Below are 27,036 nucleotides of genomic sequence, written 5' to 3' on the forward strand. Positions count from 1 at the left end.
TGGTGGGGGACAACATGTTTACTATTTGCTTGTTTTCTATTTGAATAAATGCTTCAACAGTGAATGAGCTGATACATGTGCAATAAAACCATCCACTAGCAATCTAACACTTTGAAATCTTTATTGCATAAAAGATCACAAAGAAACAGCTTCCTCATTGCCGCCAGTGTCAACAGTATCATACGGTGTGATGGAGGTTGTTATTATAACTACTTGTAGCCAACATTCATCTCAGCCTAAATGACCTGTAATCAGGCACTTGAAGATTTTATACAAAAATAGGCTATACATTCCATGGAGATATCAACAATAACATTACATTTTACCGTAAAGAGCCTAATAAATGACTCAATTTAAATTCTTGTTAAGATGGGAGTTGAATATTTAACTCTCAATTGTCTTCATTTCTGTTCAGGAATTACAAACAAAAATGCAAATACGGTGTGCAACTTCTCAGAGTTGACTGATTATCTAGCTGTGATCGATCCCAAAACACTGAACTAGCTCTACTAGGATCGCCTCTCATCCACTATGATGATGGATGCTCTTAGTGCTACGAAGCTACTGTGAACCGCGTTTAGCAACAGTAAAAACACATTCTCTACTCCCTCCTCATAGCAGCTTCAGTGTAAGAAAACCTACACTTCAAAAAAAATCCTCCTCCCTCGACGGCAACGACTGTGAAATCCATAACAAAACTCGACGTGAACAATTTACTTTTGAGTATTTTCGAGGAGGTTTTCCAAGTGCCGGGTGAGTACGGACAAATGGTTTCGGAGGTTTGCGGTTACATGCGGTGGATGCGGTCGTGATCCGTGAAGCGCTTGAGGCTGTGCAGGTTGTCCCACCACTCGAACAGGAAGGTTTCGGCGATGAGGCTGAACCAGGGCGTGATCAGCAGCTCCTGCCGCTTGGCCTTCTCCAGCATCTCCTTCAGCTCCTCCTTGGTCACGTAGCAGTGGCTCTGGATCTCGTTGGGGTCGGGGTCCACCTCCACGTCCTTCGAGCGGAGAGAGAAGAGAAATGTGGTGATAATATGATATGAAAAAAAAAACAAAAAAAAACGGTAACCCCTAACTTTAACAACAGCGCTACCTTCTGCATGAAGAGGATGTAGTCGATCTCGTGCTCTCCCCAAACCCCGTCGGACTGGGCCTTGTAGTGGATCCTTGTGAGGTACGTCATTTCATCTGGCGTCACCTGGGGCACGACAGGGAAGAAGAGATCAGCTAATATCTACTGTCTGAAAAGTGATAATGAATGTCTGTCTGGACATACATAAAAATACAAAACAGGAGAAAACAAGAAAGATCACTAACTAGCTCAGTGGTTACAAGAGCAGAGCAACCAAGTCCATTTTGGATAGCTATGGTTAGGGGAATCAGCATGGTTGGAACGTATCGACCAATCAGATTGCTTGGTTCAAACTACATGTTATAAAACACAGGGGCTCATATCACAGACCCTAGATAGACACACATGAGAATCAAGATAGAGATGAACGCAGATGCCCATTTGATCAAATTTAGTCCCAGTGACCCATAGGGGAAGACTGCTGATGCTGATTTGGTATTGAATTGTAAGCCTATGATTAGAATAGTCATTCATTCTGTAATGGGGATCATTTCTAGTGGATTCAATCATAGTGAAATTAAACTAATCCTCATTTAGCTAAGGACCTCTGGGGGTCCCGGGACCCCACTTTAACAACGCTTTGATAGTGGTTCAAAGCTCAAATGTGGATTTTGGTCTGCGGAGAGAATGTAGGAACAGTCTGGAAATGTGTGCACTCACATGAATACACAAACACACACACACACACACACACACTATACCTGTTCCATGGGGATGCCGAGCTCAGCTTTGAGTCTCCTCTGAGCTGCTCTCCTCACTCCTATTGCATCCGCCTCCTCCAGCTCACTGGCTGTATGTAAAGGGTGACTGCAGCACGTGTTGGTAAAACAGCCTGCACACACACACACACACACACACACACACACACACACACACACACACACACACAGACACACACACACAAACACACACAAGGAGAAAGGGGACGGCTTAAAAACGTTGCTTACTAATGCTGCTGATATGTTACGTATTTCTGATAAGGGTCACACCCAAAGGTGAGAAAGGATTAGCTGCTCACCTGGAAAAGTGATCTTGGCGTCAGACCTCTGTTGTAACAGCAGCTTCTCTTCGCTGTTGAAGATGAAGACACTGAAGGCTCTGTGTAATAAACCTGCCAACACAAACAGCAACATAGTAAGCGCTTATGTAATACATGCAGGACAGATGTGTGCGTGGTAACAGGCGGCACCAGGCTCACCTTTGTCGATGTTGGAGTTGAGGTGGCAGTTCTTCTTGGTGTCCGCTCCAACCTTGCGGTCGTTCTCGTCGATGAGGATGCACATCTCGGACAGCAGCTGCACCTGCTTCTCGTCCAGGTTGTCTGTGTTTATTTCAGGCATTCTGGCCGCACACTGGAGCCTCCTCACCTGGCTGGACGGAGGACAGAGTGGACGGTTAGGGTTCAGTGCAGTCAGTGAGCAGGTTGCACCATGTTTTCAGAACAGAGCGAGAATTGTACACTACTTTTGTAAATATCATGATGCAAATAGAAACACTAAGGTTTCAAACAGTCAACCAGACAAGACCAACAGACAAACTACATAGAACATGGAGTACTTTTGGCTCCATTTGAACATCCTCGTTGTTTTGTTGATATTGTGATACTGATATTGATCCAGTTGTATTTTATTCATAGACTTTGTGGTCTCACACACTAGTCCAGCAGAACAAGGCTGTGTGGAACATGGGTGAGACAGACTGAAACACATCCAATTAATAATGTAACAAGCTGTCTAGCACAGCCTGGTACGTGCCGTTCTCTTCTACTGAGAACAACACTCCGTTTAAAAATATGGCAATTTAATAACGCCGTGCTTAACGGCAAACGTACACAGGTCGTTCAACATAACTTATGAGCTTTTAAGTCGTTAGGATACACTCTTCAATTCGGCATATACATAATCCACTAAGCCCGAATCCCGAATTGAAAAGTGGCTCCTTACGATTCACATAAGGTATTGAATCATAATTATTAAGTGTGTATTTCAGCTGATAAACAAACCCACGTTAACGTAGCAGATTTTGAATAGAGTTTTGAATAGTTTGGCGTGACGTTCTCTCCATACAAGACATGTACCAGGGTTGGAGACAAACAGGCTGTAACGTTAGCAGAACTATCAATAGAACAGACAGAGACTTTGGGTCTCTCAACAGCTTAGGATCAACAGGCTTATCTCTGACTTTGTTGTTTCACCTCAAAACACACGACTTGACTGTTTAATAAAAAAAGAGGCAACAACCTACAGCGACCTACCTCGATATATTTCTGCAGCAGACAGAAGTGGGTGTGTGGGATGGTGGGAACCTTGCAGCTGCAGCACTCACTCTCCCAGGTACGTTTGATTTCAACAAAGCGGGGCCCTCGCAGGACACCATCCGGAGCACCGCCCACAAAGCCCGCACCATCGCCTGACCAAAATAGAAAACCAATCACACAGGTTGAAGACGTAGGTGTTGGTAAAAGCCGGAGTGGATCACGCCCAGTCAGCTCCACTACTGATTACACTGAGGAAGGACTGGGAAGATCCTTTTCTGAAAATATGAGAGATTTTTGTTTATATTTATGGTTGTTTATCTTATGGATGTCAGACTTTGATCATGTATGTGCTTCAGCAGGTTGTGTGCACAAACCAAGCACCATAAGAGATCATACTACAGTACATTATTCTGAAGATATAACAATTTAGTTCCTCTGTTCCATATGAATATTTGAGATGGTGTGCTTCATAATCTTCACAGTAAAACAGGGTTTGGGTGTTTCTTAAAGCAGTCTGGAGGTCTGTGAGTCAGCACAGATTGCGTGGTGCAGCCAAACAGCATGCAACCACAGAATTTGAATTAAGCTTCCAAGCTTATTAAACTCAAATAGGTGCAAACTTTCACTGTGGCTGCGGGCTATAACTCTCCCAGAGGCTACATCACATTTAACCACTATTTTCTTTGGGTTTTTTTTTTTTATTCTTCATTAAAACCTAAACTGTGTCAAAGTCTCTGCATCTAACCAGCTCACATCAACTATATTTCTGGGAACAAGTGGATCAAGTGGACAGATAATGTATTATTAGAGGGAACATTGGTCCTGAATGCTCCCTTGATGTGAATTTTCTCAAAAATGTTCTCATAATTTATCAAAAACAATGAATGAAAGTCACTGGCAATGAATAGATGTCGTATTATTCCGTTCCAGTAGAACCCACTCCGTCTTTTACCCCAAACACCGACCCTGTCACCACGCCATCAGACCACTGCACCGCCTGCACCACCCCAGCCTCTGACAAGCCTGATTGGACTTAATGCACACATTGTCAGCCACGAACACAATCTACAGAGAAACCGATACAATCTCCGATTACTTACAAATGACTTTTGGTCTTTCAGGTAGATAAACGACTTCCTTTGACTCGTTTTTACTTTTGTTTACGACGGTTTTGTCAGAGAGGAACACCCTCAGTTGACGATCCTCCTAGTCTCCACTTCCCACTTCTTACGTTCCAGCTTCTCATTGGCTCCCGACGCCGCGGCGTGACACCCAATTGGCTGACACAGTGCAAACACAATACACGTGATGCGGAAGTCGGTGCACTAGAAAAATAAGTGATGTGTCAAAAATAGAATTAAAATTGTGATACTTGCTGGAGTTGAGCGTGGTGTCACCCGGCAATGTGAAACTCTTACATTCACAAACACGTTGAAAAATCATAAATACCTTGGTTTCCATCATGTAACTAGTCTCGAGCCAGGCCAGCTAAGCCCATCCATATTGTTGCTTAGCTGCTGTGTGGTGAAAGTTGCGAGGTGCCGCAGGGAAGGTGATGTGTGGCAGCTAGTCCTCTGCTAGCCTGCCACGGCCAGCTAATTTCGTTTCTACACCTCCGTGCTAAATCTGAAGTAACTGGAGGGTCACTTGAGTGGATATCTATTTTCGTATGTAACATAATTATATCGGTAACGGGATGCAGGTTATGAAAGCAACGTCAAATCTTAACCTTGTAAACTAGCTTATCAGTGTTAGCTAGTGTTAAGCTAGCTAGTTGTAGATAATTAGCTATTTCAGGTGTGTTAGCGCGCATGACATCCTTTATTTTTCAGTCTTTTGCTTGTAAATTTTGTTGTCCTTCTTAGTCCAGCTTCTTAGCTATGGCGGATAGCACCAAAGCTTGGGTGGTAATGATGGCAAAGAACCTGCATAGCCCCGATACGTGTCGTTCTCTATGTATGGAGAGAACGTGAAGCGCTAAACTCCATAAAAAAAATCTGTCAATTTAATGCTGCCTTGCTTTTCATCAAACGTAACGTTACATACATGCGTAGAACATAACTTAAGACCTTTTACGAATCGTTATTAGCCACCGGGAAATTCGGCGTATACATGATCCACCAAGCAGCACTTACTGTATTTCAATAGAATGTCAAGTTTCAGAACTGGTTCACCTCTTCCACCAACTGTGGTTGGTGAATTAACTCCAAGAAATTTTACCAAGTGCTGCATCCCGAATTTACCAGTGTCTCTTAATGATTTGTAAAAGCTCTTAAATTATGTTCTACCAGGTCTATACTTTTGCTGATAAGCAAGACAGCATTAAATGATCAGATTTCTGAATGGAGTTTGGAGTAATGTTTTCTCCATACAAGAAAACGGCACATATTGGGGCTAGATGCTGCCATAACAAGCACTATTAACTAGTCCAGTCTCCATTAATACGTCCATCTTTATCAATCCTGATCTGTACTGTGCAGACACGTCTACCCTTTATCCTGAGCAGTCCTGAAATTGACTGTGAACATGAACTGAACTTCCTTTTCACATGCAGGCAGGTGTTGTTAACCGACCAAACTGACCCAACCCCCCCGCCAACCAACCAAACAAGCAGCCTGGCCTTTGTTTATCCAGCCAGCCTCTCAGGTAGGAGGTGAGCAGGGGCAGGGCCACCGAGGAAGGAGGAGGGATGCCCGTGGAGGGCGGAAGCAGCAGCGGCTCTGCTTCGGCTGCCCGTCACCCCAAGCAGAAGCGCAAGGCCCACAGCCTGTCCATACGGCGCACCAACAGCACCGAGGAGAGGCCACCCGGCACCCACAGAGGAGACATGCTGGAGGGACAGGTGAGGGAGATCCACAGAGATCAATCATGCACACACACACACACACACACACACACACACACACACACACACACACACACACACACACACACACACACACACACACACACACACACACACACACACACCAGCACGGATAGTTCAGGTAAACATGAAAGACAAAGACATGAAATATCATGCATAGAGTAGACAGTTGCAGACTAACATTTTGGTAAACACACTGCTAGTAATAAACCTAAATGTGCTGACATGTAGGCGGGACCCATGGAGCTTCTTGTGCATCGGCTCACAAACAACATGCACCGAGGCAGGAGGATATTCTCTGTTGATTAGCATTTTGATTGTATTCTGTGGTGGTGGGAGGCTGGTTTCTTCCAGTCTAGGAAAGAGAGAGTACAGTACCAGCCGGTTGAGCAGCATTGCTTTTATTTTCTGCCTGGTGTTGCAACATCCACACTCCACTCAGCTCCCACGCTGCAGTGTGTTTATGAGATGTACTTCCCCCAGGGAAAATGTCAGTGTTCTTTAGTTCTGTAGATTATTATAGGAACTTATTTTGGTTTAAAAGTGTTAATATCTAATGTACTAGTAAGCCTTCATGAATTGGCTGATGTGGATGTGCACACTGGTTATTTATTTATTTTTGTGTTAAAACAAAGGAATCTACTGTGGATTTTTGAATGCCACTGACTGGTACCATCAAGTTAGTGATTAACTGTTTCCAAACAGGTATTTAAATTGCAGCTACAATTGATTTGTTTCTCCCAGAGAGGAGACTAAGAGCTCTTTGATAAGCGCCCATATAGCCAACTGTAGCCAACTGTCTGGCCTCTTTACCTTGGAGATAATAAAAGCTCTTTACTGTGTGATTAAGAACATCCTGGCTGTTAACTTTTGGGAGTTGGCTGCAAAGTGACCCTGTTAGAGTCCTCTGTCAGAAAAGCTACACAAGGGGGTGTGTGAGTGAATAAGAGCTAGCAAGTGTTTTGGATTGTATCGTGTATTTCTGTCATGGAAGCTGGTAGAACGAAAAAGGGGGAGAAAGAGGTGTTTTTTGGTTTGTTTGTTTGAAATAGAACATGTGATTTTGGCTGTGGATTTGGTGTTTTGGCTATAGCAAGTCCTTTACCGTTCACTTTCTCTTGCTGAACGGTGTCCTTGACTTATCAGACACTAAAACAAGAGCTCAGCACTGGCACCGGCCTGTTGTCTCATCAAGTTTTAATATGGGCTGCTTGTCCAGGTCTGATTAGTCTTTTCACTGGGCCTCTTTATCCATTGCCAAGACCTGTTGGCTCATTATATGTGCATTAGGCTATACCCCCCCCCCCCCCCACACACACACACACACACACACACACACACACACCAGCACAAGTTCTACACACACGCTAGGCACACATGCACACACACACACACACACACTGTAAACCTCTCCATAGACCCATACAGATCACATCCGGTAGGGTTTTCTCCCAGTCTCTCAATGCTGTCATTATGCACATTAGCCATAGAGCACTGTAGACTTAAGGGCCACGACTGAGCGGCTTTGAATGAATAAGGGTGGGCTGTTGTTTGCTAATTGCCTGTTTTTTTTTGTTATTTTTTTTGCAACGTGTGTTTACATGTGGCACTGACAGAACGGAGAGGCGGTTAACGTCGTGGTGACACACTCTCGCTCTTGAACGGGCGCCAGAAGACAGGCTGACAGTCAAGTATTTGGTTTCCTCGTGTTTCAGGTCTCTAGAGAAATGGACAGCAGCTCTCAAGGCGAGCTGTCAAACCCAGGCTTTTGAATCCATTGTTTTCATGGCAGCCTTTACTTCTCTTTGCATGCTGTGTAGTCTGGTGGTCAACTGGTAACAGTTCACTATGGAGGTAAGTCAGTTGAAATGTAGAGTTTGGCTGGTTGGATCTTGGCTATAGTGTAGTTAGCATTGTGTTAATCTTGTAGTCTGTAGTTCTAGTTTGTGTTACAAACATACTGTAGCTCACAATGTACAGTGGTAGCTTCACAGCACAAACTGTAGCCGAGTATTCACACTTGCTAAATGGAGCCTTGCGTACATTAGATAAGGTAGTGTGGTTTGTGTGTGTGAATGTGTGGGAGTGTGTGTGTATATACACATATGCACTCTGTTTAACAAGAGATTTCTGTTGGTTGCTACAGCTAAGATGCTTCGTCAAATAGAGTGTAACTATTTTGGCTTGTGTTCCTGGTGTGTATTGCACTGTATGTATTGTATTACTAAGCCAAAAACATAAGACATTATATTAGGTACTTATTGTCACATTGTGTTGTAAAATTGTATTCCCTTACATCAACAACAGTATTTTCCGGTCTGATCATATTTGAAAATGGTGCGCAAGTTAATAGTTTTGTAAAATTTCTGATTCTTCTTATTTTACCAGGCAGGTCACATAAGAACTAATGGCTATCAATTTTTACCTCTTACTAATTGAGAGAGAATACAATGAAGGCAATGGGGAGGGGATAAAAATGGCTTCCTCTTTCTCCTATTCCAATATGATAGAGGAGTTGCAGGCCTATGTGGCAGCTTGCCATAGAGTTTATCAAAGCTTTGTTCTGTTTTGTCTTTGTGTTTGTGCAGGACTCCAAGCTGCCCCTATCCTTACGGAACAATCTCCTTGACCTGTTCGGCCAGATTGAGCGCGAGTTTGAAAACCTCTACATTGAGAACCTAGAATGTGAGTTACTGATAATGCAGTAGAAATCTATTAGGGGTATCATAAAAAACCCTTCTTTTTAAAGTTATGACCCAAATACATAGAATACAAATGCAGTGCAACATTGAAATCCTGGTTTATGAGTTCCTTCCATTCAGTAGCAAAGAGTTCTGTTTTTAGATGATCAACTCCCTCTCATATTAACCCCTTCAGACTTTTATTTTCTCGGGCACAGACCTCACTTCCTTGACCCCCAGGTGTTGATTGACTTTCAGGCTAGCCAAATGGTTTCAGGGTGTAAGCGGTGTTTGTCTACTAAGGCCCTGTCACTGTGCTAACATTACAGTGCGCCGGGAAATCGATTCTCTGAACGAGCGTCTGACAGGAGATGGACAGACTATTGAGGGAGGAGACCCGACCAAGGGAGCACTGAAAACAAAAGGTCTAGTATCCAATCTTCTACACAGGAGTCTGCTATGTACTGCAAAACATTTAACAAGAGAGCCTTGCTTCTCTTGAAATTCAAATAGCAAATAGTGATGGGGTTTATGTGATGATTTAAATGTCGGTAGGCCTTATTCCCCATGGCAGCCATTTTGAACATTCAGGGTGGGAAACTCTACCTGGGAGGTTGTCATATATATTTAAACTAGCGTTACGAATGAGGACTTCAGATAGACCTAACAGTTACCAAATTAGCAAGGAATCTTGGGAACAACAACTACAATGACTGCTTGAATTTATCAGGGAAGTTAGCTGGTGTTAGCTAGGTAGCTACTAGCTAGCTACCTAGGCTAGATTCTGGTAGCTGGCCAGAATATATTGGCCAAATATATTACATTAAAATGTGAACCTGTATCCCTCTGGATTATTGAAATCCGTTTGTTTCTAACTGTATGATGTGCATCTTGGTACACAACAGTAGGACCTAGCAGGGCTGTACTTGCTCTTCTGAGTAGTGTTTCCTACTGTGTTCAAAATGGCCGCCTTGGGAAAAAGGTCTATCAGTTGCTTGCACATGGAGGTGACGGAAAGCCCAGTGACGGGGTAAGAAGGTAACATAAATGTATCTAGAAGCAGAATACACCTTGATGTAGATTACACAAGACAAACACCAAGTGTCCAAGCATTTTTCCATTCTCATATTACCTAACTGTGATACCCTTCATCCCTGCTGTCCACATGGCAGCATCTCCACTGCAAGCAGCCATGTAGGCAGTAACTAACAACTAACAACTAGAAATAAACCACAAGGCTTTGCATTGTGAGGTGTATCTAGTTAAAAGCCATGCCACTTTATTAGGCCATTACTAGCCGCGGCAGTAAAACCAGGTCGACACTGGTGAATTTCACTCATTCCTCTTTGTCTCTCCACCACACAGCCAGCCATAGCACCAGTCAACTCTCACAGAAGCTGAAGACAACTTACAAAGCCTCCACCAGCAAGGTAACTGCCATTAGCGATGTAAACACACTCTGTAGAGCTAATAAGATTACACATCTATGTAATCTATGTACGTTTTTGAACAGTTTGGATTTAGGCCTGGGGTAATGATTACAGACTATCAAAAGCCCCTTTGTTACTCAGTGAGGGGAGGGAAGACTGGCTTTTCCTCTTCATCAAGGGTCATGATATATAAAGAGTGGGCAATCAATAGAAACATTTTAACAATCGATTTTTTGAGTATAGGTTTCTCATTTTTAGTCTACATTGTTTAATTGTTTAAAGTAATAATGTGTTTGTAGAATAAGATTTTGAGCCTACAGGGTTTAAGGACAAGGAATACAGAGTTTTAGATTCAGAAAATGAATATTCACACAGTTCATACAGACATTTCATGCTAAATTCCCACTCAACTCAAAGCACAGCACATCAGACAAAGAGGTTAAACTCTGTAATGTGTGGTCGTCAGCGTTTACCACGTATTCTGGTGGATTTAAAAATAAAAATGACCTCTTCCCTTTCAATCTCTTGCCGATATAGCGCTTGTACACTTTCCACGGCAAAGTAGGCGGACCTCGCAACTTCAGCGTGGCCTCGTGGGAGTTGTGGGGTGGAGATTCATGGGTAACTTCCTCAACGCTCCGCTTGTCACCAAGCGTGACGGGAGACGGCAGTGGGCTGAGTTTCCTCGCTGAAGTCTGACCTTGACTCCTGCTCTCCTCTTCTGCTCTACACCCTCTCTAAAGTGATTGTGGGTGAAAGGCTTGTGATTTTGACCACGCCTTAAAGGATTATGCAAACCTTTTGGTGTATTCCTTATGAGTCGGAAGTTAGGAAAGAGGACCCAAGGGATCAAGGGAGGACTACTCAGATTAACCTCCTGACGAAACTAGCTATAATATACAGCTAACCTATCATCTGGCTGCGATACATGACCAAAAACTAATTTTGACGAGACTGAAATGACTCGGCACTAATGCAAACGACGCGCACTAACTATATTCCCTGATTACCTTGTCATGTGGTTAAATGTAATTGCTCATTGTGTTCTAATCACAGGCAACAAATAAGACTGTTGGCACTTTGACCGTAAACTCCCCCCGACAGAATGAGAGCGTACGCTAACACATTCTGACACAAGTGAACCTAGATGCTTTGCTGCTGCATCTAATGACAAATAGCTGTAGCCTTCTGCTTTGGTTAGCCTTCAGCACGCAGCAGCATGTACATTACAGGCCGGCCTGGCGACGGTCCTCTCAAATGTACTGATGCCTGCACCGTGACAGATAGAACCACAGTTTACTCTCTCTCCCTGCATAGTTCATCTGGTAGCCAACAGCCACTAAAAGGCCATGTGTAAATAGACTATTTAGTGGGTTTTCTTTTTAAGAGGTGCACCAACAGTATCTTTATTACCAGGTTTGGTGCCGATCCAGCTCCCACACGAATCTGCAAATGAAGTGTGGGAGGCAGCGTGCCCTATCTGCCACACTGTTCCTTATCTGCTAACCTATTCTTAAACTGCTTTTGAGAGTCTAACAATAAACTGTGTTTGACTAGTGGGAAAAAAGCTATATCCTCTAGCCTATGTTATGTAGCCAACTTTGTTTTTTTTTTATTATCATTTGTCAAACATAAACCCAATTGATGCACTTGCTCCTGTACCTGTTTCATAATAGGCCAATATCAGGTGGCATGAATGGCTGTAAATTGAGTAATACTTGGATCGGTACTCATATCAGCTGATTTACCTAAGTACTCTACTTTTATCAGTTCTGGAAAGACTGGTATTGGTGCACCTCTAGTTACTTTAATTTTAGCTGGGCTCTAATTTTAGTGACACTGTGTTTGGTTTGGCCTTAGTTCAGCGGGAGGAAGAATTCTTATCTCTCTTTCTATTTTTCCTCTTTCTATTATTCTTTCTCTCCCTCTCCTCTTCCCTCCCTGTTCAGATTGTGTCTAGTTTCAAAGCCACCACAGGCTCCCGGGCGCTGTGCCAGCTGCTGAAGGAGTACGTGGGCCACCGGGACGGGATCTGGGACCTGAGCGTCACCAGGACTCAGCCGGTGGTCCTGGGCACCGCCTCCGCAGGTACACCAGCACACCGGACTTACCATTTAAATCAACCGCTGCATTGTTCTACACAGCCAGCAGGCCATTTAGTCATTTTTAATGTGAATAATTAGTCAAGACTAAAGGTGCATTTCCATCAATGTGTAATTATTGAAAACAAATGAGACTGTAGTCTAGATGATTGGTAGCCTCTATCACATTCCAGTAGTATTGTTACAGCCAGTGTTTATCAAAATTAAGACCACATCACCATAAACCCTTTTAGTTCTGGTTTCAAAGAGGATCTTTGCTTCTTCAATCAAAGGTTTTCTCTTTGGCTTTCCTGAAGAGGATAAACATGTTGGAAGTGATTTATCCATCGGCCTTTCACTCCTTCCACCATCTGCTGTTGCCAGAAACCCTGAAAACTTTAGCTCTATTTGATCTGGAAGGAAAGCTCCCTCTTCCTGTTTGGTGCTGTAAGGCAATCATTACATTTCCCTCCAAATCGACCCGGTGGCACACAATATAAAATGCAGAGTAGAAGCCGGTAGAGGCTGCCAGTCTTCTCAGTGATGGTCTGGTTTGTTTACAGTAATTCTACTAATGTGTCAAAATGTATGTGGTAATGATTTATTGACGTTAAAATGCTACAGGTAGCACCTTTAATCAACCATTCCTATAAAATCCTCAGCTGATAAAAGCATGTTGTCTTAAATGATATGAATGACCACATGGAGGTGAACCTTTGTTCTCCCCTTGCAGACCACTCAGCTCTGCTGTGGAGCATAGAGACTGGGAAATGTCTGCTGAGGTATGCTGGCCATGCAGGATCAGGTAAGAGACCTGGGACCGAATTCCTAAAAATCCTTCCTTGACATTATTGTATCTTCAATTGTGCAAACATTTCAAAGTATATAATAAAAAGTATATCTATACATTCACACTTTGTATAATGATAGAAATTAGTTTGTAGATGATTGTTGGATAAAGGAAGATGTCTTGATGAGGAATGTTCTCTCACACACAGTCAACTCCATCAAGTTCCACCCCACGGAGCAGATGGCCCTCACAGGTACGTGTGTGTGTGTGTGTGTGTGTGTGTGTGTGTGTATTTTGAGTTTTGCTGTGATGATATACATACTGTATGTGTCACTATGTTAATTCTCTCATGACTTTTTGACCATCATCCTTCTCCCTCTATTGTCTCTCAAGCAATGATGTCAGCACAGTGTGAGTTTATATGTGTGTGTGTGTGTGTGTGTGTGTGTGTGTGTCCACAGCCTCTGGGGACCAGACGGCCCACATCTGGCGCTACATGGTGCAGCTTCCCGCCCCCCAGCCACCACCAGATGTCAGTGTGAGTAACACTTCCCACTGTCCTGTTCCCGGGGTTCCCACTGGTCATGGGATTCCTGGAAGATCCTGGACTTTTGAGAAGTGTATTCCAGACAGGGGAAGTCAAGGGAATATCAGGGAATTTTGCAAATGGGTTTCAGGAATACTGCAGAATGTATTGTTTGACTGTTTATCAATTTTGAAAAACAGCAGTGACAAAACAGGAAGGAAAAGCACTCTGATTTAGTAATGGGAAGTCATAGAAAAGTCATGGAAATTTACATCAGGGCCACAATGGGAACCCTGTGTTTACAGACCTCCTCTTCATCCAGTCAGTCAGCCAATCTCCAAACTCCAAAACAATATTTTGCCCATTATTTTGACCTTTTCAATTTGCATTTGCCTGATGCTAATTAATTAAAATCTCTCAGAAACTTCAAATAAAGACTAACAAACTTTCTCCTCTATTAACTTCTGGAAGTTTTCGCTCATTAACACATTCTCTCTCACTTCCTCACACACACACACACCACCCCCTCTATTCATTTTCACACTCTCACCTTCCCAATGAATCTTGATTTTTTTTTTTTTTTTTTTTTCTCTTTTGAGAACAATGTTGCAGAGTTTCTGTTTCTCACCTGCATAATTACTGTTGTGTTTTTCTTCTCTCTCCTTTTGTGTTTTTATCATTTGTATGTACAAATTAGGCTTAGACTGATATATTGACTTTCTGATATATCAGGCTGACATTGGCCTGTTATTAAAAATCTGATATTGGTCAGTCAGTGTCGTCCAGCTGTGATGTGATGGATATGATGCAGTGCAACACTGGTTGTCTATGGGAAGCCTTTAACCCAAACTGATTCTAATGCAACATTTTGGTCAGAATGAGTGTGAATGAATAAATTATGCTTAAATGCTTGAAATTTGCTTAGACAAATATAAATAGTGAAGTTGATGCCTATGTATGAATTTCTTCTGGTATCTGTATCAGTCTCAAAGACCCATATAGCACAAATAAACTAAACCAAAACCAGAACCAAGCTGTCACTGGTTTTCTATTCTATATAATTTGACTGAACTATTGCACGTCCTCCTCTGTGCACCCGTAGGCGCCGTGCGACGATGACCAGGACTCGTCGGACAGAGAGGAAGGGGAGGTGGACGGGGAGGGGCCCTTCGAGGTGCCCACCGTCCGGGTCGCCACGGCGACGCTGAAGAGCCACCAGGGCGTGGTGATCGCGGCGGATTGGTTGGTGGGAGGCCGCCAGGTGGTGACGGCTTCCTGGGACCGCGCCGCCAACCTGTACGAGGTGGAGACGTCCGAACTGGTTCACACACTCACTGGTAAGCTCACACAACCATACACATGCAGCAGGCCTACATAATATGGCACAATATGGTATAACATATTCCCATTTTCATACATCATATCATACATATTTTTAATTCATTTGAGTAGATAATGACAGAATTTTCATTTTGGGGTGAATTATCCCTTTAATACCCTCCATTTGCTCTGCATCCACACATAAACACAGAGATACAGGCCAATGAGAGCCATTAGCATTGAGTTGGTCATGATCAATATTGTGTGTGTGTGTGTGTGTGTGTGTGCGCGCACGCAGGCCATGACCAGGAGCTGACCCACTGCTGCACCCACCCCACCCAGCGGCTGGTGGTCACCTCGTCCAGAGACACCACCTTCAGACTGTGGGACTTCAGAGACCCGTCCATCCACTCCGTCAACGTCTTCCAGGGACACACTGAGTCAGTCGCACACACACACGCACACACACACTAGTAATATCAGCTCATCCCCGGTGAGGCTTTAATTTTTAGCCTATGATATACCTCCATCACTCCGCTGTGCAGTTTGACTGACATGTTGTTTATTGACAGGCTAGGTGGTGCACTCTTCCTCCACACGATGGTGCTATAACACCTCACTTCCCCTGTGTGAATTTCTCAAGCACTTTCCGCCTTTTTTTTTTTTTCCTTTTTCCTTTTTACAGTGCCACATTAATTTACAGACCCTGTTGCTCTAAGCCAAATCCTCCACTTGCCTCTCATTCATTATTGAGCGCTTCTCCTCACTTCAACGGTTTGCTCTTCTTTCCTCCCTCTCTCTCTCTCTCTCCCTCTCTTTGTTTTTCCACATCTCTCTCTCTCTCTCCCTCGCTCTCCTTGCTCGTTTATCTGTCCGTTTCTGCGTTAATCCCCCCACTCTGTGTAATTTGGCACTTCGCTCGCTGTTAAGGCTCAATTGGAGTCGCTCATTTCAAAACGACGACTGTCAGGCTTGTCTGTGGATTTCAATGGCAGCGCTCGTTTAAAGGCGGAAGAAGTGTGTGTGTGTGTGTGTGTGTGTGCGTGCGTGTGTGTGTGTGTGTGTGTGTCTCCCCATGTGTGTGCCGGCTGGCTGGTGCTCCCTGGCAGCCTTTTGATTGCGAGTGGGGGGATTACGTAGCGCTCATTATGTGCGACCCCAACATGTATAATTCCTACAGATCCCACTCTAATTCTCTCCCATAGACAATCGGCGTAATGAGATTAAGCACTGCCGTTTCACAGTGAACGACAGCCTTCCCTCCTCCTTTCCTTCCCTCCTCCCCGATTGGGTGTCGATACCTGTTAGCACGAAAGTTCATGACCTTCCGTGAATGCACACACCAACGCGGACTCTCAGGCAAACGGAACACTATCCCAAAGCCTCTCCTGTCAGACGAAAACAAAGATAGGAAGTCTGTTTTTTTTTTTTTTTTATCAACTAAGCCCTTTCTCTTTAGCTTCAGTCAGTCTTATGTAAGTGTAGTGCTGCCACTTGAAACTCTCCTTACGGTTGGTGGCAAGACGCTCCAAAGCGCCTCGCCATTTTTATTGAGCCATCTGCCACCGTGTCATCGCTCGGGTCTTTTTCAAGGAGAGAGACCGTTTTTTGAGCGACTCGCGGAAATGAATGAAGCGGGGAGAATGGCAGCGTGCGTCACATGTCTAGCGTCAGACATGGCTCGCTTCTTTTTTCGAGAACGCGCGCTACCCATCCCGCCCCACCCTACCTATTCCGGCATTTCCGAGGAGGCCTTTGAGAGCGTATCCAGCGCTTTGCTTCTGTGTGTCTTAGCGTGGTAATGATCTACCCACAGAGAGGCCTTTCAGTTTGATGTTAGAGTCTGTGAGCACAAACCTCGAGGGTTGAAGTGAAGCCGACTTACTGAAGCATTTCTGATATCCCGGAGAGAGGTGTGTTCCAGACAAGGAAAGTCCGGGAATTTGATAAATAGTCTGGGAATCAGGGAATTTACAAATGGGTCACTTTACCGGAATATAGCAGAATGTATTTTACAACTTGTTTCACACATTTATTGCATTAGAAGGTGGTTTTCAGCTGGCTTTATACATTGTGTGGCCGGTTCTACACAGCTGCAGTAGACAGCAGACTGTTCTCCCAGTTTTCAGGTCATGGAAGCACTTAGTTATGAAAAGTCATGGAATTTTGCATGTTAATGCAGACAGATGTTAGATGTTTTCTGCGGTAAATACATTGTTTTACATCAACATAGCCCCCAAGATATTGTTCAGTGTCTGCTGTTATTGGCATGTAGTGTGGAGGGTGCGCATGTGTGTATTTTTTTTTTGTCCCTGTCTCTTCTTATATGTGGACATAACAAAATCTTTGTGTTTGTGTGTGTGAAGAGGAAATAGGAAAAGGGTGGATGGGTCAGGGGGAATGATTGGAGAAGTCGGGGGAATACCATAGACTCTGTGTGTGTGTGTGTGTGTGTTAGAGGGCAACGCTTGGCCTACACCGCAAGAATGAGACACACACATTGCCTGGCAGGGACTGGAGACCCCTGGTCTGGTGGAGGTCCCATCAACAGACACACACACACACTGTCGATTCAATATAGCTATGCTTTCCCCACGTATGAAGATTGTTGGATTCCACCATATCCTAGAACAATAGCAAGTTGCCGTTCTTCTGGTTTGATCGTCTTCCAGAATCTCCAATGTATCAAAACCACGTGGCATAAACGACATAATCTGTCCATCCCTCCTCACCTGGGGGGGGGGGGGGGGGGGGGGGAGAAAAGAGAGGAGAGGAGGGTGTGAATGATTTAGGAGGAGAGCTGGAAGGGAGAGAGAGAGCCTCTCGTTTGCACCGTCTTCACCGGCAATTACAGCTAACGCTCCCTGACAGCGTGCCGCGGCAGGCAAAAGTGCAGCCCCCCCCCGCCCAGCCCGCTCCACCCCCCGCCCCCCCACCCCCTCCTCTCGTCCGTAATTGCAGCGTAATGACAACCGCACGTGAGCTAACAAACGGCGGAGAGCAAACGAGAAGTGACAGCGGACTTGCTCTACAAACGGGATGCCATGTCGCGTTTGTCTCTCCCGCCGTCGACGCCATTCGGAGGCATTTGATCGCAGTTGATAGAAATGCATGTTTGTGTGTCTGTGTGTGAGAGAGAGAGAGAGAGAGAGAGAGAGAGAGTGTGTGTGTGTGAGTGTCTTTGTATGCAGATTTGACACCCTGTCTCCGGAGGGATACACCAGCACTTACCAGGTTCTCCGCGACTGTCAGTTTTGCCGGCAAAATAACAGGAGCTCTCTGAAACCTCTTTGCACCTGAAATTGTTTCATTTACATTTACGTTTTTTTTTTTACATCTTCAGGCGTTTGGCTTACGCTCTTATCCAGAGCGACTTACAATGAGTGCATCAGTAGTTAAATTCATGCATCTGCGACGTTAAAAGGAGTCAGTAGTGAGGAGTGCAAGGGTCAAAGCCGCAGGGCGCAGGCAAGAGATGTACAGAGCTGTAACAAATATTCCAGTTTAACTAGCCGATTTATGAACGATAGAGAAGTGGTAGGTAAAGAAATGAGAGCCAGGCGGGAAATGTAGTGTGAAGGAGTGTGAAATGCTGGAGAGAGGAGAGAGAAATAGTCTGACCTCTAGTATGGCACCTTAACAGGCCTTAAGGCTTTAGGTTAAGGACGCGTTCGCCTCTCCTTAGCTTCTCTGACTGCCGAGATGTGCCATGATGCTCTCTCTCTTTCACCCCGACTCCTCTAGTCTTCTGTAGCAAGGAGTCTCGACCTTGGTTGTCAAAGACGCCGTTGAATAGCACTGAATACTGTCCTCCCTCCACATGCCCATTCTAAAAAACCTTTAACCTTAATCAACCTTTTAATCTATTACCTTGCGTCGTGCCCCTCTCTCCACACACACACTTCCCCCCTCTCTCTCTCTCTCTCTCGCTCTCCCTCTCCCTCCCTCCCTCCCTCCCTCTCCCAGGCATTCCCAGGTGGGCTGTATCCCACAATGTCAGAAGGTGCCTGTAACGATACAGCGGTTTCCTTGGGCTTCAGCCTCTCTAATACGACAACGTTTAGTCCCCTAATTAGCCCTTAATACCATGTCAATTTGAATTAAGGGGGAGCCAGGCCTGGCAAGTACAGCTAACCCCCGACGACGGCTGTGTGTGTGTGTGTGTGTGTGTGTTGGGGTGGGTGGGTGACGGAAATCTCATCCAGCTTCTTTCCACAGCTTCCCTCCATGAAAAAACAGGAATAGAGGGGGTGGCAGAAAAAAAATAACCTCACATGGGCGACTGACATAATAGATTGGAAATATTAAAGGTCTATTAAATGAATGGCTAGGCCTGAACTAAGTGCTTAAGTGCTGTCAGAGGGAGCGCCACATCACGGCTAGCTGGATGACAGGGGGGAGAGAGAGATGCTGAGGAGGGCATTTCCACCGTCTCTCTCTCTTGCTCTCTCTCTCTCTCTATCATTCTTTCTCTCTCTCTTTTTCCTTCCTTCAGCCGTTTCTCTTGACCCCTTGAGGAGAGAGGTGACTTCACATCTCACCCCAATACTGTTCACCTTTTCCCCTGTGGCCAGTTACCCCTAAGGATACCAATTCTATTTAGCCGCCATGTAGAATAATTCAGTTCAGTTCAATTCAAATTTATAGACGTTCCTCCCTGCAGTGCCCAAAAAACTTGCTTCATGACGCACGTAATCATAATTGTAATTAATTGGAATTGGAAAGTATTGCAATACAAACAGTAATAGTAAAAGTGATTGTAATTCAAGTACTTCAGCATAGTCGAATCACAGTATTAAGATATTAATCAGCAGGGATTACGCAGTGCATGAGAGTATAGTACTGTAAAGTGACTAGTGCATAAGACTCAAGTATAACAGTATTTGTATATGTCCTGTATAATTCCAGTTTCTGCCTCAATGCCTATCTCCTGGTATGTAGGCTGAAATGAAGCTTCCATTAGCTACATTACACATTAAATATAGCTCTTACAGTGGTACATTCCAGCACTAATAGCAGCAATAGCCAGAAAGATGCAATCCGTTTGACCCAGTGCTCTTGCTTCTAACATTAGCCCGCAGGACTTGACTTAACCCCAGGGGTCTAGTGAATGCTAGCCACCTGTTGCTAATATTAGCATTCCCAGGCTAACCAGGCTTTACATGCACACAGGTACAGACTGATATTCTGGTAGGTCTGTTTATATGTGCCTGTAATAACCTACTGTCAAATACTGTCTGTGTTCTCCTGTCAGTGATTTAGCTAGCAAATTAAGCTAGTTACAACTACACTTAAAGTGGATCTGAACCACTTGTACATTGTCGATTCTTAGCTCCATAAGGTAATCTCCAGAATGACCTGACTTGCTCAGTTGTCTGTGGAAACCCAGCATATCACCTGAAATAAATTTCTCAGTACTGTGGTGCCGTCCCCCAACCAAACAATTGAGAACAGTAATGTCTTTCAACACAGAGAGACAGAATTCAGTTTCATCTTCTCTCCAGAAGTGAGGGGGCCTGGAGTTACCAAGGTTTGACTGAATAACTACCCATGACGTTGTGCAAAATGTATCTTGTGTGGACTGTGAAAAACGGTAAATGGAATAACATGTTTATATGTCCCAAGTACCTTATCCAGGTTTCCCATCACTGGCATAAGAGTTTAGCCAGGTTATTAGAACATTGAATATGGCTTAGACCTCCTGAACTCTGATCTAAAATGCCATGATAGGATACAACTACTTTTTGGATTTTGTGGTTGACATTGCAGTGTTGGATTTACTGTAAAACATGAACTCACATGCTCACTAAGCGCATGTGTGTTAAATGTGAAAAAGCTGGTAAGGAGCAACCAAAATCGAAGAAACTTCACTCATGGCGTCTAGACGGCTCAAAGTTTGAACCTGTGAACAAGCGGCTTCTTTTAGCCATCAAGTTGCTCCGGCAAGTCATTATTCCCACGTCACGTGTGTGATACTGCCTACCCATCTTTTCCCCGGAGGAAATGTGACATCTTCACTCGTTCACATCACATATGGCTCGTTTTAAATGAAGAATCAGACTATTTTAACTCGCGGCACCTGATGCAGCCCCCTGTGGGTTCCAGCAGTGTCATAGACTAACATATCTTTGTGACGTATGTGTAGATCTATATCTCACCTTTGAGGCATGAGTTATAACACAATCTGTGAGAGAGAGAGAGAGAGTCAAAAGAGAGAGATTATAGTGGCTATACATAAGTATTCACCCGCTTTTGACTTTTTGTACATTTTCTTGTGCTACAAAATATGTTAAAAAATACATTTATGTTGGATTTTTGGTCTAAAATCTTTTAGTATTTATTTCTTTTTTGTATCAAAGTGGAACAGCAATTAAAAAAAATATTGCAAATATAAAATTCCACTACCAGAGAAATGTAGTTTGCAAAAGTATTCACCCCTTGTACTCACTAAATTGTTGCACTGGCAAAAAATGTTTCATAACATATATTATTCATCCTTCAGCTTTAGGCAACAGTAAGCGTTTTTGAGCACGTTTTCCCCTCAAAATTGCTTTAATTTTACCTTCCTTGCTAGGAGGTTTCATACTAGGTCTCTTCAATACACTTCAATGGGATTTAGTATGTAGTGAATACCTGTGTTAAATATGGCAGACTTTTGATTCCAGTTCCAAAAAGTCAAGGGAGGCGGCTACTTTTTATAGCCACTGTATCTCAGTATTGTTGGTGTCTATGCATAATAACACTCCTCTCTCTCCCTCTCTCTCTCTCTCTCTCTCTCCCCCTCTCTCTCTCTCCCCGTCTCTCTCTGTGTGTGTGTCCACCCTCTGCAGCACGGTGACGTCGGCAGTGTTCACGGTGGGCGACAACGTGGTGTCGGGGAGTGACGACCGCACGGTCAAGGTGTGGGATTTGAAGAACATGAGGTCGCCCATAGCAACCATCCGCACCGACTCGGCCGTCAACAGGTAGGGGAAGGGAGCGAGCTGATTGGACGAGAGAGCATGTCTAAAAATACAGGTTCGGTGTCTTAGTGGCGTTGTGGTTTGTAGGTTGCTGCCTGTTGATGTTGAAGCAGTATTTCATGTGTCCACATTCGCTCTACTGAAATTCTGCCTCTTTACAATTGTCAGTAATTATCCTCTTATCAATAATTCCCCCTCCTCACAATTTTCTGAAACCAGCCTGAATGGCGGTAGTGAATACAGATTGCAGGGGCAGCTGATGTCGGCGCCGGACTGTTTATGCATGTGCAGTTGTGCACGCTTGAAAAATGAAAATGTTGCGGCACGCTGAATTAGCGCTTGAAATATCCCTCTAATTTCCATGTTGAATAATTCCGCACAGAATACTGGAATTTACATTTATAGTGTCGGCCATGCTTTAGCTGCTGGCACCAAACCATTGAGAAGCGACACAGATAACTTTCAACACCGGAGCGTGTTTGCAAGATGACAAAAATATCACTTTCCAACCTCGTGTGAAAGTGCACTTCCACATCCTGTGACAAACTGCAGTCACCGCGGCCGTCCTCGCACACAACGAGCCCCCGATTCAAAGTGTCACACCGGTCTGATCTTTCAGGATAAGTGTCTCCGCCAACCAGAGGATCATCGCTCTTCCACACGACAATCGACAAGTCCGACTGTTTGACATGAGCGGAGTGAGGCTGGCCAGACTGCCACGCAGCAACAGAATGGTAGGGAGAGGGGAACGGCGGATGGGAAGGAGTGTGTGTGTGTGTGTGTGTGATGCAAAGATGGGGAGGATGGTGAGAGAGAGAAGATATGTACGTCTGAATAAGAGGTGATTTTTCCCACAATATCCAGCTGATCAAAACCAAAAATGGAAAAATACTGAATTTTATAAATATACACGTGTGTGTGTGTGTGTGTCCAGGGCCACAGGCGCATGGTGTGTTGCTCTGCGTGGAACGAGGAGAACCAGTCGTGCAACCTGTTCACCTGCGGCTTCGACCGACAGGCCATCGGCTGGAACATCAACATCCCCGCCCTGCTGCAGGAGAAATGATGCTACTGAGGCACACACACTCTCACACACACTGACACACACACACACACACAGACGAAGAATGGCAAGCAAACAGAAACACACAGCGAAACGGCGGACACTCACCGCAAACTCTCCATGTATATACGGTTCATGTAGACACTGTAATCTATGACCTCGTACATACTAGCGCATGTGAAAACCAGCAGCTGTCATAAGAATAAGTGTCGTAATTGAAGAAAACTCACCATATTGATCTCTTCTTTCAGAGGTGAGACTTTGTTTTTCGTGCAGTCCACACGAGTCTGCCCGACATGAGCAGATCACATTTCAAAACTCATTCTTTGTGCACATGTGCAGCTAAAACCCTGCGGCGGTTTTTGAAACGTTTCCAAACAGCAGCTCCTCGGCGGTTCAAAGTGAATTTTCTCTGCAAGTAGGGATGGGACGATATATATTGAAATTCAATACATCGCGATACAAAAATGTGACAATACGTGTCATGGGGCAAAAAAATGAATCGCGATATTAGCTCCGTTTTATTCTGCTGTAGTAATCACAAATGAGACGACTTGACCGCCACAATTTCACAAGCTCTCCATTAGAAATGTTGTTATTTGCGTTTTGTAATGACATTTTTAAATTGTTTACATTCTAGCGAGCCAATGCCGTCGCTAGAAAGATGCGTGGCTCAGAATTAAACATAATTCTACACAGTCAGACTTTGTCGTCACTGAACTTTTATTTATTACATTGTATTGAATCGTGTCGTGAGATAAGCATATCGTCCCATCCCTCTCTGCAGCCGCTGGACGTGTGGATTTGCGTTAAGTTACTGAAATGGTTCTAAAGCTTGAAAGCGCGAGTGTGTACGAGGCCTTAGAGCCGGTCTTCTGTGTTTGACCCCTCCACCTGTTTAGCATGGATCGTGAAGCGGCTAGGATGAGACATTTGTTCCTAGATTTCTATGTAAAAAACATTGTCTGTTTGGCTCCAAAGTCATTGGCTGCTATTCATATCACTGTCGTTTGGTTACTGCTGATCGGTTACTCTTGCATGTAGATCAACTCGGTTCGCGAGTGTTACCTATAAAGTCATGAGAGAACAATTATATAAGGGCGAGTACGTGTGTAGAATACAGTATATAGAACTTGTGCATATATTATCTCGTGGCCTGATATAAAGTGACCTGTGGTGCGGTCGGTTGCTAGTCGCTGAGTGTCGCCGTCTAGCAAAGACGATGTGGTCCTGTGAGACGTTTCCTCCTTTTCGGTCGCACTCCCTCACCATAGTACGAAACATATCATTTCCAGGCCGGGGCGGGTTGCCGGGTCGGTTGTCTTGCCACCACCGTTCAGTTGTCTTAACGCGCCATTTCACGCGGGATCTGCCATCCTCGTCCGGACGTTTTCACAGATCGAGTCCTCGCCTGTCGCCTTCTGATCCTTACAACTCACAGCCAGCCTCTGTGTCTTCGTCGAAGTCGTGATACCGTTAACTCTGCCTTGTTCCACGTTTACATGTTTACAGTCGGTCTCCGTTACATGCCGTCTCTCTGTCGTGTCGTTCTGTCCGCATGCAAAGTGTATCGCGAACGTTGCAATAACGGGAAAGCGACCACATTTCTGTTGTTCACGAATCCTTTAGAGGTGTGTAAACGCGGTGTGTTCAACATAATCATAATATAATATTGCTGTTTTCGATGTCACTATTTTTAGCCATACTCTCCACCCATATTTCCTTGGCAACTCGCCAACCTTGCCGACTCCAGGCCCCGTGTTGCTGTAGTGTGTCATCATGAGGTGAACGTGTATCATGATGATGTGGTCTTGGTTACCGGTTATTTCTGTGCTTCAGTCAGAGCCCGTCTATATGAACTTACAGTGTTTACACTCTGCGTTGTAACCTTAGCCTCGTACGACGTCTTGCACCTTTTGTTGTAGTCAGCGCTTTTTCTGTCGACGAAGAGCGCTCTCGATCCAAACAGAAGCAATAAACCCAGCCGCTCCTTTTCCGGTCCGCAAAGCGAAGCCCATTTCTTAGCCGGAAATGAGTGAACATGACTTGAAACACACTGAATCTCAGTTTGAGGTTACTGTACCTTGTCTCGAAGGTTTTGGGCTTGACCGGCTTCCAAGGACACTCTTCGTTCGTTCCAGTCGTGCAATATCGCAACCATGAAGTCATGCTGTAGTTTTTGACCTCCAGATGTTTAATAACTTATTTCCGTGCTGTAAATCCCGTAGAAATGATTTTTAATGTCCCTTTGTGACGATGTGGTGGCGATGCTGTGTAGATGTAGCTCAGTGTACATAGATATATATGACTTAACCCCACAGTACGCTTCAAACTACACACTTTACTATTTCTACCATCAATAGAGTCAGATTTGAAGTAGCATGTACCGAAAAAGTTACTAACCTTATTGAAATGCCTTACCATTGCAGTGAAACGTGCATTAGCCTCGCCGGCCGTATCCATCTGAGCATCAATGCACTTTTCCAAATGCATGTCAGATAACTAGCTGTGTTCCATTGCACCGCGCAGATAGGACTTTTATCGCTACTTCATTCAGGGAGCTCAGTCTTTCACCCGCTGGTCTCGACGCCACTTTCAATCTGCGGGTAGAAAGGAGAGTCCGAGGAAATATGATTTTGGACGGATACTTTTGAATTAAGGTGCGCCAGATTAAAAAAAAGTATGGATAGGCTTCGCTCCATTCTAGCGAAACATATTCACCGCAAACCTCATTATTTGATCTACTTTGCATACTTCATTGTGGCGGGTACATCCTCTCTGACACTTTCCAATAAAATGTGTGACTTCCTTTTCCAGCCTCTCGTGTCTCTCTTTCACCTTATTTAATACAGATTTTATTCCATTCAGCTGGAGATACGTATCGGTTTGAGTATCACACTTCATTAATCTGGATGCAAATCCAGTCGCTGGGCAGAATATGCTGTGTTAGACAAGTTGAAGATGTCTTAATTATGAATGCATATGTATTCATTTCAAACAGGAACTTTGTAACAGAATAGAAAACCATTTTCATGCCAAAAATTCCAAGGATTCAGCGTTTCTGCTACTATTTTATTCTTGTTGGGGTAGAAAAGCCCCTAATCAACATGTAGACCATCATGGGACACTAAAACTCTCCACTCTTACCCAGGTTACTATTACTGCTCCTAATAATAATAATATATTATAATATATAATATATTCATGCATACTGGTATGGAATCTGATTAAAACATTAGAATCAAATCATATTAAGGTCTTCCCAAAAACAACCAGTGTAGTATTGATCAATTCTACAATAAATATGTAATCAATTAAACAGAATCATATCCATCAGAGGTGGATGACATTAACTAGCTGATATGCAATCTTTAATAAAAGGCCAATATTAGCCCCATATATCAGCAAACCAGTATATCAGGCTAACCCTATGGTGATGCAATGTTATATATGTTATGATACAAATAACTGCCCATTATGTTGCTCCAGCACACAACTGGGGACGTTTGCTCCTGGTGTTTGGTTCCTAGATTTCATTGAGGAACAGCGTGACACAGAGAGAGGGAGGGAGAGAGAGAGAGAGAATATTCCATGGAGTTTTATCTCTCTGGACTCGTCCATTAGATTATAGCTGGCTGGCCGTGACCAGCCACTGGAGCAAATTGTCAATTATGATGTTTATTGTAGAGCACACAGCCGACTCCATGCGGCCTTAGGGGGGGGGGGATACTGCTGAGGAGGCACACCTCCAAATACACCCCACCCACCCCCCATTCTCTCTCTGTCCCTCTCCATCTCTCTCTCTCTCTCCTCTTCCTCGCTTCATGCTTCCTCCCGGCTAATTTGGCGGCCGGTCTGTATGACACCTGCCACCCAGCCCGGCAGAGATAACCATTTCCACCATGGATTTCCCCCGGGAGAGAGGA

At 44.3% G+C, this 27,036-nt stretch overlaps 2 protein-coding genes across 3 annotated transcripts; one reads left to right on the forward strand and one right to left on the reverse strand.

Annotated features, from left to right (window-relative positions):
- Positions 1 to 126: 126 nt before the first annotated feature.
- Positions 127 to 4,637, reverse strand: idi1 (isopentenyl-diphosphate delta isomerase 1). The gene is made up of 7 exons (XM_071513019.1): positions 4,492 to 4,637; positions 3,389 to 3,543; positions 2,333 to 2,505; positions 2,153 to 2,245; positions 1,836 to 1,966; positions 1,096 to 1,200; positions 127 to 1,000 (listed from the first exon to the last, which is right to left on the reverse strand). Exons 2-7 carry the CDS (start codon positions 3,538 to 3,540, stop codon positions 788 to 790), a joined length of 867 nt encoding a protein of 288 aa, XP_071369120.1. The 5' UTR covers positions 3,541 to 3,543; positions 4,492 to 4,637; the 3' UTR covers positions 127 to 787.
- LOC139638974 (WD repeat-containing protein 37-like) lies at positions 4,330 to 25,913 on the forward strand. Of its 2 annotated transcripts, XM_071513017.1 has the most exons (14): positions 4,330 to 4,512; positions 5,946 to 6,233; positions 8,846 to 8,942; positions 9,268 to 9,363; positions 10,304 to 10,368; positions 12,318 to 12,456; positions 13,183 to 13,254; positions 13,448 to 13,492; positions 13,701 to 13,777; positions 14,868 to 15,102; positions 15,384 to 15,525; positions 21,916 to 22,050; positions 22,667 to 22,781; positions 22,982 to 25,913. In XM_071513017.1, exons 2-14 carry the CDS (start codon positions 6,081 to 6,083, stop codon positions 23,111 to 23,113), a joined length of 1,503 nt encoding a protein of 500 aa, XP_071369118.1. In that variant the 5' UTR covers positions 4,330 to 4,512; positions 5,946 to 6,080; the 3' UTR covers positions 23,114 to 25,913. The 2 variants fall into 2 exon arrangements, with proteins under 2 accessions (XP_071369118.1, XP_071369119.1); XM_071513018.1 differs by lacking the exons at positions 4,330 to 4,512; positions 5,946 to 6,233 and adding an exon at positions 7,761 to 8,111.
- Positions 25,914 to 27,036: the final 1,123 nt, after the last annotated feature.

The sequence above is a fragment of the Centroberyx affinis genome, unplaced genomic scaffold (assembly GCF_046629955.1).
Source record: "Centroberyx affinis isolate AG114_WGS23_722 - 3 ecotype Tasmania unplaced genomic scaffold, CSIRO-AGI_Caff_v1 ptg006716l_1, whole genome shotgun sequence".
Lineage (NCBI taxonomy): Eukaryota > Metazoa > Chordata > Actinopteri > Beryciformes > Berycidae > Centroberyx > Centroberyx affinis.

What these genes read in the sequence shown, in the direction of transcription:
- LOC139638974 (XM_071513017.1), top strand. Translation starts at nt 6,081, where the DNA reads ATGCCCGTGGAGGGCGGAAGCAGCAGCGGCTCTGCTTCGGCTGCCCGT. An exon ending in TGCTGGCCATGCAGGATCAG is followed by an intron (nt 13,255 to 13,447) that starts GTAAGAGACCTG and finishes TCTCACACACAG; the next exon opens with TCAACTCCATCAAGTTCCAC. An exon ending in GGAGCAGATGGCCCTCACAG is followed by an intron (nt 13,493 to 13,700) that starts GTACGTGTGTGT and finishes GTGTGTCCACAG; the next exon opens with CCTCTGGGGACCAGACGGCC.
- idi1 (XM_071513019.1), bottom strand. Translation starts at nt 3,540, where the DNA reads ATGGTGCGGGCTTTGTGGGCGGTGCTCCGGATGGTGTCCTGCGAGGGC. An exon ending in TGCTGCAGAAATATATCGAG is followed by an intron (nt 2,506 to 3,388) that starts GTAGGTCGCTGT and finishes TCCTCCGTCCAG; the next exon opens with CCAGGTGAGGAGGCTCCAGT. An exon ending in CAACTCCAACATCGACAAAG is followed by an intron (nt 2,246 to 2,332) that starts GTGAGCCTGGTG and finishes TTGTGTTGGCAG; the next exon opens with GTTTATTACACAGAGCCTTC.